Below are 12,386 nucleotides of genomic sequence, written 5' to 3' on the forward strand. Positions count from 1 at the left end.
GCCCCGCCGCCGCTGCGGGCGGGACCGAGGGGCGGGACCGAGGGGCGGGACCGAGGGGCGGGACCGGGGGGCGGGGCGCGGCTCCGGCCGTCGCCCTCGGAGCCCCGCCCGCCCCGCCCGCCGAGGGGTCCCGCGCCGCCGCCGCCGCCGCCGCCGCCCGGGCCTCGCTGCTCGGCACCGCCGCTCCGCTGCCGCCGGCGCCTCCCCGCTGGCGGCGGGGCCCGGCCGCCGCGCCCGCGCCAGGGCGTGCGCAACAGGCGGGCGCCGGCGGAGCTGCGGGCGCCGGCGAGCGAGCGCGGCCGGTGACCGAGCGGCCGGGGGCGGCGAGCGAGCGCCCGCCCGGGGCCGGGCATGTGCGGCGGGGCGGCGGGCAGGGCGCCCGGGCAAGGGCGTTTGAAGGAAACGTGAGGCGCGGCGGCGGCGGCGGCGGCATGGACGCGGCGCCGGGCCGGAGCCCCGAGCCGCGGGAGAAGCCGCCGGTGCTGGACGGGGAGGCGGCGGGGGCGCCCGCGGGGACGGCGGGCGCGGCCCCGGCCTCGCCGGCGGCGGCGGAGCAGATCGTGGCGGAGGGCGAGGCGGCGGCGGCGGCGGCGGCGGCGGCGGCGGGCACGTTCGTGCAGCGGCAGCTCGGGGCCATGCTGCAGCCCGCCGTGAACAAGTTCTCGCTGCGCATGTTCGGCAGCCACCGGGCCGTGGAGATCGAGCGGCAGCGGGTGAAGTCGGCCGGCGCCTGGATCATCCACCCCTACAGCGACTTCAGGTGGGCCCCGGGCCCCGCGCCCGCCCCGGCCCCGGTGCCGCTGTCCGTGGTGCTGAGCGCGGCTCCGCCGCCTGGTCCGGCCCGGCCCGGCCCGGCCCCGCCGCGCCGCCGGCCACCGTCGGGGCAACAAGTGACGGGCGCCGGGGGCTCCGGCACCGGGCCGGGGGGGGGGACACGCGGATTCCCACCGCAGCCGGGGGAGCCGCCGCGGGGCCGGGCCTCACCGGTACCCCAGCCCCTTCCCCGTGCTCGGGTTATCCCGGGCCCGGCCCCACGGCGGGGTACAGACAACTTTCTTCTGCCTCGGCCCCTCCCCAGGCCCCCCCCCCCCCCCGCGGCCCCGGGCCCTGGGGGCTCCCGCCGGGCCGGAGGCAGCCCAGCCGAGCCGGGGACCCCCACGGACGCGGCTCTGGCCGTGCGGAGGAGGCGGCGGGGGCTGCCGGTCTTTGCCTCCTCACGCAGCTTCCCCCCCCCCCTCCCTTCTCGGTGCTGTTTTTAATTTCTGCGTCTGGTGAGGAGTCGCGCCGTCCCCACGGGGACACGGGCCCCACGGGGACACGGGCCCCACGGGGACACGGGCCCCACGGGCTGCCCGCAGAGCCTGCCTAGCACGGGCTCCATCTCCACAGCCCGGGCAGCTGCTGGGGGAGGGCAGGGGACCCGCGAGGAGCCGGGCCTGGCTCACGGTGTCACTGGGATCACAGGGAGAGCTCGGGGACGGATGATGTGGGAGGAACTGGGTGTCACGGGGATGTTGAGTCATATAGGGTGGGCTTTCTCTACGGGCGATGAAGCTGCCAGGCAGTCATCTCCCGCAGCAAGCTGTGACACGGCTGATGTCCCCAGCCCGGCCAGGCACCCTGGAGTGGGGCCGGACCCACCGTGGGTCCCTGGGAGCTGTAGCCAGCTCCCCTCGCTGCTGGCCCCCGACCTCCCGCACACGCCAGCTCCCCTGCGCCGCTCCGGCGCAACGCCGAGGGCTGCAAGCCCTTAGAGCCCTTTTCCCAGGGAAGCCGCCCCGAAGGTCGTGAGCCTGAGGTCGGCAGGAGCAGCTTGCGCAGCCGGTGCCCTGCGCTGAAGGTGACATGAAGCGAGCTGGCAGGTAGACAGTCGGTAGGATTACGCCAGTGTTTATCACATTATGGGGATACGTAAAGGCCACTGAGATCAGGGGGGGGCGCGCGCGTTCGGCCTGACACAGAGTAAAGGACAGGGCCTGCCCTGAAGAGCTTAAGCCTAAATCTGAATCAAGAGCTCCCTGCAGGTTCAGGCAGATGAGGGGCAGGCAGTCTCCCCGCTCAGTGTGCGGCGTTTCTCTCAGAGCACAGTGTGGGGGTGCAGGAGGCAATTGCTTGGCCAGGTCAGGCCCCTTCTGCCTTGGCCGGCATCTCCTTGCCTGCCCCAGCAAACCTTGGCCATGGGTGAGAAGGTGTTAATTTGTGTGAGGCTCCTCAGCCCTCGGGGAGCTCCCCGGGGAGGTGATGTCCCCCTCGCTGCCAGGCTCTGGTGCTCTCTCCCTGAAGAAGCCTCATGTGGTGCTGTGACTTTTCCTCCCTCCTCTTCCCCGCCGCCTGCAGAAAGCCCGGTGCCTGTGCCCCACCGAGGACAAAGGGTACGAAACACCCACAGGCTTCTTGCCACATGCAAATGCCAGTTTGGATCCACAAGACGCTAAGAGTTGTCTTGAGGTCATCTTTAGAGATTTGAGCCGATACCCACAACCAGGGCTGGGGCTAACGGGGGCACCTGAAGGTGGGGGCTGGACTTGCTTTTCCAGGTGTGCGTAAAGACTTTGAGCGGAGAGCCCGGGAGTCCACCAAGCTGTCGCAGGAGCTGTCAAAAGCCTCGTGAAGAAAGGCGTTACGTGTGTTTTTGTGAAGAATGAAACATCCCAGGCACATTTGCATGTGAATGGGGACGCTGAATTTCATGGCATAACCAAACAATAATCAGCTGCTGCCTGGTGTCTCTTGGCTTTTCCACCGAAGCCTCTAAGCTTGCCCACTCTCAGAAAAAGGAGGTGGATTAAGGTGTCCTGCAGGCCCTGGGCTGTGTAGCTCCTGCCCAGTGCTCGCCAGCAGCCCCTTGGGGCTAGATGTGCTCCTCCCACCTTCCCCGTGGTGATGGCACTTCTCTGTCCTTGCTTGGCCGCTGCCTGGCTCGCCCGTGCTACAATCCTGACCGCCTCCCTGGCCCCTGAGTCTCTCGGCTGCCCCAAGAGCTTGGCACTCGGTTTGCATAACCAGCAAAGCTTATTCTAAATCCTGCTAAGCCAGGCTGGGTGGTGGCAGGGAGCCGGTGGATGACAGGGAGCTCCAGGGAGCAAAGCCCGCATCCTCCCTGAGTTTTCCACAGGGCAGATGTCAAGTTTGGGGCTGGGGCACATGTGTGCGCACACTGCCGTGCTACGAGGAGAAGGGGGAGCGACAGCCAAGCTCCTTGAGCTGCAGCCTTCTGATGCTACACACACAGGGTGATGTTTGCTCCCCCAGACCCTTGGCCCTGCTCTGCTTCAAAGGCCGGGACAGAATTGCTCCTCTTCACACACACAGACTTGTGCGTGTCCCAGCCAAGCAGAAGGGTCTCAGCCATGTGCATGGGCAGGCGTGTGTGTGTGTGTGTGTTCCCTGAGCGCCTGTCTCTCCACGTTGTATTTGACTCTAACTTTGATCCTGGGTTTGTTTTCTAACTGCCTGTGTCCTGCCTCTCCCCACTTCTTCCTGCCCCGCTCCATCCCCCATGCTCCCTCCTTGCAGGTTTTACTGGGACCTCATCATGCTGCTCCTGATGGTGGGGAATTTGATCATCCTGCCTGTGGGCATCACCTTCTTCAAGGATGAGAACACACCTCCCTGGATCGTTTTCAACGTGCTTTCGGACACTTTCTTCCTGGCTGACCTGGTGCTGAACTTCCGGACAGGCATTGTGGTGGAGGACAACACGGAGATCATCCTTGACCCCCACACCATCAAAATGAAGTACTTGAAGAGCTGGTTCCTGGTCGACTTCATCTCCTCCATCCCAGTTGATTACATCTTCCTCATCGTTGACCTGGAGACCCAGGTGGATTCTGATGTCTACAAGACAGCCCGGGCCTTGCGCATCGTCCGCTTCACCAAGATCCTCAGCCTGCTGCGCCTGCTGCGCCTCTCGCGCCTCATCCGCTATATCCACCAGTGGGAGGAGGTGAGAACTCCTTGGGGGTGCAAGGGCCCCGGTCAGGGTCTCGGCTAGGTCAGGGATTGCTGGCTGTGGGGTACAGCTGGATGGAGGGCAGGGGTTCAGAGGGCTGTTCTGGAAGAAGAGTTTCTCTGTAGCTCCACTCCCACCTCTTCCCCAGATCTTCCATATGACATACGACCTGGCCAGTGCTGTGGTGAGGATCTTCAACCTCATCGGCATGATGCTGCTGCTGTGTCACTGGGATGGCTGCCTCCAGTTCCTAGTGCCCATGCTGCAAGACTTCCCCGAGGACTGCTGGGTCTCCATCAACCGCATGGTGGTGAGTGCCCCGGGCAGCGGCAATACCGGCCGTGCATCTACCCGGGAGGGGGAGGAGAGGATTGGGTTACACGTCTTGTACTCTAAGGCTGGAGCTGCCTGGATCCGCCTGCTGCGGAGCAGCTTCTCTCTGGTCACAGCCCCGCAACAGCAGTGAGATGGGGTAGAGGGAATCTCCGCATCACCTTCCCATCTCAGCCCACCTTGGCTGCTGCTGGAGTCAGGGCAGCTAGGGGAATCCCTCGTGCCCTGCCAGGAGGGAACGTGGCGGTGGGGCTCCTGTCCCCTCCCCAGAGCAGGGGCTAGTGCGGGCTCAGGGCTTTGCACAGTCCCCAGTGCCTCCTCCCAGAGCAGAGCTCTGCCTTTTGGGCTTGGACACATCCGGAACCTTTTCCTTGCTGGGACTCTGGACTCCCTGGCTCCGAGGAGGGAGGACTGTATGGTTCAGCCCAGCAGCTCCTTCCGACAGGCCCCCCAGCGCTGCTGTTCCCTCATCTGCAGAACGACTCCTGGGGGAAGCAGTACTCGCACGCCCTGTTCAAGGCCATGAGCCACATGCTCTGCATCGGCTACGGCCAGCAGGCGCCCGAGGGCATGACAGACGTCTGGCTCACGATGCTGAGCATGATCGTGGGGGCCACCTGCTACGCCATGTTCATCGGCCATGCCACCGCCCTCATCCAATCGCTGGACTCGTCGCGACGCCAGTACCAGGAGAAGGTCAGCAGTTTGTGGTAGTGAGTGCCTGAGTACTGGGGGAGGATGCCCTGGCACGAGCTGGTTCAGCTCCCAAACCAGCTTGGCGTGGGCTGCCCTGCACGTACCTGCCCTGGGCTCTGCCCTTGCCACTCACCTGGGGGGTGTGGGAGGGGGGTCAGGCTGGATAGAGACACCTCGTTCATGATGTTGGGGTTCACCCTAGCATAGTGAGGCACCATCCTGGCCTCTGCCCTGGGACCCTCTGCATCTTGAGTGCATGGCGGTCCTGTCCTCTTCCCCAGAGGTGGCCTTCGGGACAGGGCCCTGGAGCAGGGGTGCCTGGATCATCCCAGCTCCAGCAGTGGCTGCTTCTCACCGCCAAGGAGAGGGAAAGCGCGGGCCAGCTGTGCCGCTGGCCTCTGGCACGGTGCAGCTTGTTTCAGTGCAGCCCTGTGTGGCTCTGTCTTGTCCCCACAGTACAAGCAAGTGGAGCAGTACATGTCATTCCACAAGCTGCCTGGGGACACGCGCCAGCGGATCCATGAGTACTATGAGCACCGCTACCAGGGCAAGATGTTTGATGAGGACAACATCCTGGGGGAGCTCAGCGAGCCACTCAAAGAGGTACGGGCAGGCACCCCAGCCCTGGTGACTCAGGGGAGGGGAGCCAGTGCTTGCTGGGGTCAGGCTCGGCGATCTCTCTGCTGATCTGCTCCTCACCCCACAGGAGATCATTAACTTCAACTGCCGCAACCTGGTGGCCAACATGCCCCTGTTTGCCAATGCGGACCCCAACTTTGTGACAGCCATGCTGACCAAGCTGCGCTTTGAGGTCTTCCAGCCCGGGGACTTCATCATCCGCGAGGGCACCGTGGGCAAAAAGATGTACTTCATCCAGCACGGGGTGGTCAGCATCCTCACCAAGGGCAACAAGGAGACAAAGCTGTCTGATGGCTCCTACTTTGGAGGTGAGGCTGGGCTGGGGGACCTGGAGAGCAGAGGGGAGCGAGAGCTGCTGGAGGGCAGGAGCTGGGGCATCCCTGATGTTTCTGCCTGCTGTACCCTCTGCCTGTCCCCTCTTGCCTGGTGCCAGAGGCTTGGCATCCACCTCACACAGGGCTCTGGGGCTCAGAGGTCCACCAGCCTTGTTCTTGTGGGGTACCTTGTCCAGCAGAATGAATCAGAGGGACCGGCAATCAGAGCCCTGAATTCTGGCTGGAGAGAAGGGTGCTTTAGAGCAGAGCATCTGAGCCAGTTTGTAGGCTACGAGCACAGGTTTGGGAGAGAAACGGGCCGGGCAATCACAGCAGCCGTGCCCAGGGATGTCTCCATGGCCTGGGGAGGGAGGAAGAGGCTGTGCCTGGCCGAGGGCATGGCCGTGGCTGTCCGGACTCCCGGGTCTGTCCCTCCTCCCGCTCTATTTCTGTGCAGGGTGGGGGAGTGCCAGGCAGTCCCGTCCCTGCTCCCACTGCCGTTATCTGGGGAGGCTGTTGGGAAGGGGAAGGATGGTTGTGTCATCCTGGCACCCAAACCCGTCTCCCTGCAGAAATCTGCCTGCTGACGCGGGGCAGGCGGACGGCCAGCGTGCGAGCTGACACCTACTGCCGCCTCTACTCCTTGTCGGTGGATAATTTCAATGAGGTGCTGGAGGAGTATCCCATGATGCGCAGGGCCTTCGAGACGGTGGCCATGGACCGGCTGGACCGCATAGGTGAGGAGCGGCCCCTGGGCCCAGCACAGCCACCTCTGCGCCTGCTCCCAGGGGCCACGGCACCCCAGCCCTGTGGGTGATGGTATCACGGACCCCACAGGTGACAGCAGGATGAGGGGAATCACAGAGAAGGGCCTGCCTCCAGGATCCCTTCCTCCTCTCAGGCAAGATCCAGGCAATGCCATATGACAGGCTTCCCAGGGGGGCTGTCACCCTCCTCACACGTATTTGCACTGTCTGGCGTTGGCCAGCTGCTTGTCCTTGCCCCCCACCCCACCTGTGGAGGACAAGCGGGACCCCAGCCCCCAGCCTGGAGCCTCTGGAGCCAGGACTCCCCTGTTTTGTCCTCGCTTCTCTCTCTCTGCCCCAGCCCAGCCCCTCCCCAGGGTCTTGCTTCCCTTTGGCACGCGGCTGAGGTTTTACTGTCCCTCCCGCACTGCCACCCTGCCCTCCACAGTGTCCCCGAGAGCCAGCACTCGCAGGGTCAGTGACACTGCTGCCTCCCTCCCAGGGAAGAAGAACTCCATCTTGCTCCGCAAGCGAGCCGAGCACAGCGCGGGGCCCATGAACAATGAGATGATCCAGCAGATTGTGAAGCACGACCAGGACATGGCCCACAACATCCAGGACCTGCAGCAGATGGCGATGGGCCGGGAGCTGAGTGGCAAGCCGGTCATCTGGGAGCCGCTGGTGCACGCGCCCCTGCAGACAGCCGCCGCCACCACCAACGTGGCCATTGCCTTGACTCACCAGCACAGCCTGCAGGCCCACATCTTCCTGCCGCCCTCCTCCATCTCCAGCCCGCTCTCGCCTGAGGCCACCCTGCTCACAAAGCAGGTGCGCAGGTCTCAGCCCAGCCTGGGGGGCTCCCGGCCCTCCTCCGTGAGCTCCCCGTCAGGGGCGCAGTCCCACCTTCAGACGCCCGCCGCCGGTTCGCCTTCCTCCCCCATGGTCCAGTCCCAGGCACCCCTGGAGAGCGGGGGCCAGAGACCAAGCCACGGGGCGCAGCCCCTGCCACGCACGGCGCAGAAGGGAGATCTGCCGGCGCCGGCCAAGCAGCCCCCAGCTGGCTCCCAGCCCCAGCTCTCCAAGTCCCGCGGCGCCTCGGTCTCTACCTCGCTGCTGCAGCAGGCGGCGGGGGCTCCGTCCCCCAGCTCGGAGCAGGCGATGCCGGCGGGGAGAACGCTCCACTACAGCCTGTCCCGAGCCACCGGCTCCCACATCTCTCTTCTGATGCAGCCCCAGCAGCTGGTGAAGCACAGGAGCATCCAGGGCTTGCCGGTGGGGCGGCTCACCCAGGACGTCCGGCTCCTCTCCGCCTCCCAGCCCTCCCTTCCCAATAAAGTGGCCCAGCAAGCCGACGGGGGCTCCTTGCAGCAGGGCAGAAAATCCGCGGGGAACCTGGCCCGCAAATCTTCTCCCTCGGTAACCGGACTCCTCGCCAAGCCATGTCCGGGGATCCCAGGCCAGCCAGCACACTCGCAGCAGATGCCTTCAGGATCGCTGGCTCAACCCAGCCGCTCTGTGGCGGGAGCATCCACTCCGCAGTCCCCGGTCTCCACGTCCAGGCAGGCAGCGGGTCCCTCCCGCAAGGGCTCCGTGGCCTTCAGCCCCGAGGTGGAAACGGGGAAGCCCAAACTCCCATCCAACATGTGAGTCCCCAGCGGCACCCGTGCACAGGCATGAGGGACCCGGGCACCCCGGCGGCAGAGGCGGCAGGAGAGGCAGAGCATCTGGTGAAGGCCCCCCGCCCCGGCTGTGTCGAAGGGAAGGCAAGGTGAGAGGCAGCACCCGGGACCGTGGGCTGGCTGCTCTGGGCATGGGGACATGGCAGGGACGGGTGTGGGGCAGCCCCAGAGCTGGCCCAGCTGGATGAGGAGGGGGCTCTGCTGAGTGCCCCGAGGGGGGGACCCTGCCCGGGCTCCCCCCTCCTTGCTCCATCACCATCTGTCCCGAGTCCTGCCCTCCTGGAGGCAACAGGACAGGTCAGAGCCCTCGCCCAAACTCTGGCCTCCCTGGGGAGCCCGGCTCCCCACAACTGCTCCTTGGGGGCCGGGCCCCCCCGCGCTCTGCCCTCAGGCCCAATGGCTCCTCCTTGGGGCCAGGCCCGTGCTGGCGGTTCCTCCAGCTTGTCCTCTCGCAGCAGCGGCTGCCACACGCTTGCCTTGATCCCCAGAAAGCTCTGCCCAGCGCCTTCGCTTTTTGGGAGAGGAGGGAGAGGCAGCCCCCCCAGGGCCCACTGCCGAGGGCAGAGCGAGGGGGCTGGAGCCCCGGGCAGGCAGAGTGCAGGTACCCAGGGACAGCGGGGGCCAGGTCCCCCCTCCCTGAGGCCCTGGCAGGTCCCTTGGGGCACGGTGCCGGGACGTGGGGGGTCCCGGGCAGGGTCCCCCTGGTGTGACGAGTGCCAAGCGGTAGAGCCGGGGGCAGATGGTCTCCACTGAGCAGGCCCCAGGTGCCCCTCCCCGGCTTGGGGGAGCATCTTGCTTCAGAGGTGCTGGTCCCCACAGGGTTGGGATGTGCCACTGGGCAGGGCTCTGCCCCCACACCCGGGCGCTGCAGCCCGGACCCTCGTCATGCTCTGGGAGGATGCTCAGAGGGGGCAGCCCGGGGGTGAACCCCCTGCCTGCGCCTCCCGGGAGGATGCTCAGCCTGGGCTCTGCTCCCCCCCCCGCCCTGCGCTGCAGTCCCGTTTCCAGGCTGCCTGGAGATGCCGGTCACCAGTGCCGCAGCGAGCGAAAGGGTGTCACGAAGAGATGCCAACCCCGGGCAGCGCCTGGGTGACGTGCGGGGCCGTGCGGCTGCCTCCCCTCGCCCTCCTGGGTCTCCGTGCGGGAGGGCAGGGGCTTGGGGTCCCCGCGGCCAACCCACATCGCCCCTCCAGAGCCAGTAGTCAGCAATGTGTGTTTGAGTCGTGGCTCTGCCGAGCAGCTGAGCTCTGCTTACAGTGTCGCTTTGGGCCAACCGTGTTAACAGTCCTGGTTAGAGTAGCGTCCCCTCCCGACCCCGCCGCGCTGCGCAAGCTGCTTCCCACTACTGGAGTCAGGAACCATGGCTTGGAGTCGTGCTCTGGGGCTTGGCTGCCGCCAGTGCAGCGGGCGAGGGTCTTGTTCCACGCGGTACTTCTCGAAGTGAGGTCTTCAGTTCTCCCCCCTCGTGTTTTGGGACGTCGGGACCAGTCTGGACTGCGGGGCTGCTCAGGGAGCCCAGCCTGCGGAGCGCAGCAGCCTGGCAGGAATCCTGTCAGCGTGTCCGTCAGAGGGGATGTCCAGCACTGCCTTTTTTTCACGGACTTCAACCCCTCCTTCCCCGCCCACCCCCACGTCCCACTCCATCCCCATGGTCGGTGTCTCCCCGGCAGCCCCTCGGGAAGGGGTCTGCAGCCGGGTCATGTAGTCAAACGTTCCCGGGCTGTGTTTACACTGCGTGATGTAGATGTTTTAGCGATCATCTAGGTGTCCCCTGCAGAGCACGTGGGCCGGCCCGGACAGCACCGAGCATGGCTCCGCTTCTGCTGGCTGTGCCACCGGTGCACCTTCCCCACGCCGCAGCCCCGTGCCGGGAGCCAGAGTCACCCTGTGCTCCGGTCACTGCCGCGGCGGACCCCTGCCACAAATCGCGTCAGCTCGTGGCCCCAGCGCCCCGTCCCGGCGGGGAGGCAAGAGGGGCAGCCGGAGGGGCCGGGGCCAGGGGTGCTGGCCGTGCACGCGTGTGTCTGCGGCATGCGTGGGCGCAAGTCTAGCCACCAAAGACCATGATCCTTCACTCTTGCACTCACGGCAGTCGATGTACAGAGCTTGTAGTTTTCATATCGCAGAGAATTTAAAAGCGTTTTTTTATTTTTGGTCGTTGTACATAATGGATTTAAATAATAAAGAGAGATTCTGAGCTGGTCTGGGGGAACCCCCTTTGGTGCCACCCGCCGGCACCCCCGGTGCCCTGCCCGTGGGGACGGGACGGGGCAGGGGGGGATGCTGCGGTCCCTTTAGGCCCTGGGGAGATTAACGTCTAATCTTTGGTTATTTTCCCCTTCCATCTCCCTTGCGTTTATTAACCTAGGAGGAGGGGGAGGTTTGATACCACCTGATTGCAGAGCAGACTCTAGGCATTAACTAGATTAAATAAATGAAGGTCACGCAGCACAAGATGGGCTGGGGTGCCCGAGCCACGGCAGCTGGGGGGGTTTGCAGCACGCAGCCCCACACGGCGCTGCCGGCGCACCCGGCACGGGTCTGGGGGCACGGCTTTGCTCTGACCACAGCCCTTCTCGGCAGGGTGCCCTGCCGGCGCTCCCCACGGCAGCCCCACTGCATCACCGGCGCAGCCCCTGTCCGCAGAACGCTGGCGGCAGCCCCACCAGGAGCAAGAATTAGGCTCTGTGACACACGATGAGATCAGAGCTGATTAGCGGTTTCTTTCTAATTTGATTATTTCAGATTACACTGAAGCCAGCCTGATTAAGAGTGCGCGTAGGCTAACGGTCCCGTGCCCCGGCGTCCTGCTGGGGGGTCGGGCTGCGCTGCCGGTGCCCAGGCCTGGCTCTGCCCAGCCAGGGAGCCGCTCCACAGGGTGTGCTGAGGCTGCCGGAAGCAAGAAGAGCATTTTCTTGGAAATACAATTCCAGCCCATGTCTGTCGTGCCCAGCCACGATTCGCCCACCATCTGCAGGGCTGGGCTGCTCTGGCAGCCGATGCAGCCGGGGCTGGGGAGGAGGCGAAGGGACCTGCTGGCTCCCACCGTGTCCCAGGGTAAGGCAGAGCCCCGCTGCCCACCCCGGGGTGCGGGCAGAGCCCCGTGAGCTGCCAGCAGCCCAGCCCCAGCTCTGCAAGGGCACCCGACCGCGGAGCGGGGGGCTCTGCCCCGAGCACCCGTGCTGCCGGCCGCAGCGACGGCGGTTGGGGGATTAGCAGGCAACAAGGCCGAGATTGATTAAACCGGGGTTAGCCGAGATTAGAGGATTACGGCGGATAAACAGGAGATTGCCAATCAGCGGCGCAGGCGCGGGGGAGCGAGCTGCAGGGCCGGGAAGGTGCCACCGCGGAGCTGTGCCCACCCTGCCGCTCCTCGGCCCAGCTGGGCCACGGCCATGAGGGCGAGGGAAGCCAAACCGGGCCCCGGCTTCTTGCCTGCACGCAAAGGTGTGTGGTGTGCTCCCCGGCTGCACCCCGTTACACTGCACAGCACCCCGTTACACTGCACAGCACCCCTGCACCCCCTGTTACACTGCACAGCACCCCCCGTTACACTGCACAGCACCCCTGCACCCCCTGTTACACTGCACAGCACCCCGTTACACTGCACAGCACCCCCCGTTACACTGCACAGCACCCCTGCACCCCATTACACTGCACAGCACCCCCAGTTACACTGCACAGCACCCCCCGTTACACTGCACAGCACCCCTGCACCCCCTGTTACACTGCACAGCACCCCGTTACACTGCACAGCACCCCTGCACCCCATTACACTGCACAGCACCCCCCGTTACACTGCACAGCACCCCGTTACACTGCACAGCACCCCTGCACCCCCCGTTACACTGCACAGCACCCCTGCACACACCCCCCCCCCCCCCCCCCCCGCTGCACCCCCGCGCCCCGGGCTCTGCCCGCCCCCGCGCTCCGGCCGGGCCCTCGCTCCATTCTCTCCCTCCACCAATCGGCCGGCTCGGTCCCGCCCTCCCCGCGCTTCTACTGGCTCAGGCTCCTTGGGCTCATC

The 12,386-nt window shown here is 65.7% G+C and overlaps 1 protein-coding gene across 1 annotated transcript; it reads left to right on the top strand.

Annotated features, from left to right (window-relative positions):
* The first annotated feature begins 100 nt into the window (after positions 1-100).
* Positions 101-10,554, top strand: HCN3 (hyperpolarization activated cyclic nucleotide gated potassium channel 3). Its single transcript, XM_075737183.1, has 8 exons — positions 101-760; positions 3,517-3,946; positions 4,101-4,262; positions 4,763-4,981; positions 5,438-5,584; positions 5,688-5,928; positions 6,507-6,671; positions 7,183-10,554. Exons 1-8 carry the CDS (start codon positions 432-434, stop codon positions 8,325-8,327), a joined length of 2,838 nt encoding a protein of 945 aa, XP_075593298.1. The 5' UTR covers positions 101-431; the 3' UTR covers positions 8,328-10,554.
* Positions 10,555-12,386: the final 1,832 nt, after the last annotated feature.

This window comes from Balearica regulorum, chromosome 28 (assembly GCF_011004875.1).
Source record: "Balearica regulorum gibbericeps isolate bBalReg1 chromosome 28, bBalReg1.pri, whole genome shotgun sequence".
Classification (NCBI taxonomy): Eukaryota; Metazoa; Chordata; class Aves; order Gruiformes; family Gruidae; genus Balearica; species Balearica regulorum.

What these genes read in the sequence shown, in the direction of transcription:
- HCN3 (XM_075737183.1), top strand. Translation starts at nt 432, where the DNA reads ATGGACGCGGCGCCGGGCCGGAGCCCCGAGCCGCGGGAGAAGCCGCCG. An exon ending in TGATGGCTCCTACTTTGGAG is followed by an intron (nt 5,929 to 6,506) that starts GTGAGGCTGGGC and finishes GTCTCCCTGCAG; the next exon opens with AAATCTGCCTGCTGACGCGG. An exon ending in GGACCGGCTGGACCGCATAG is followed by an intron (nt 6,672 to 7,182) that starts GTGAGGAGCGGC and finishes CCTCCCTCCCAG; the next exon opens with GGAAGAAGAACTCCATCTTG.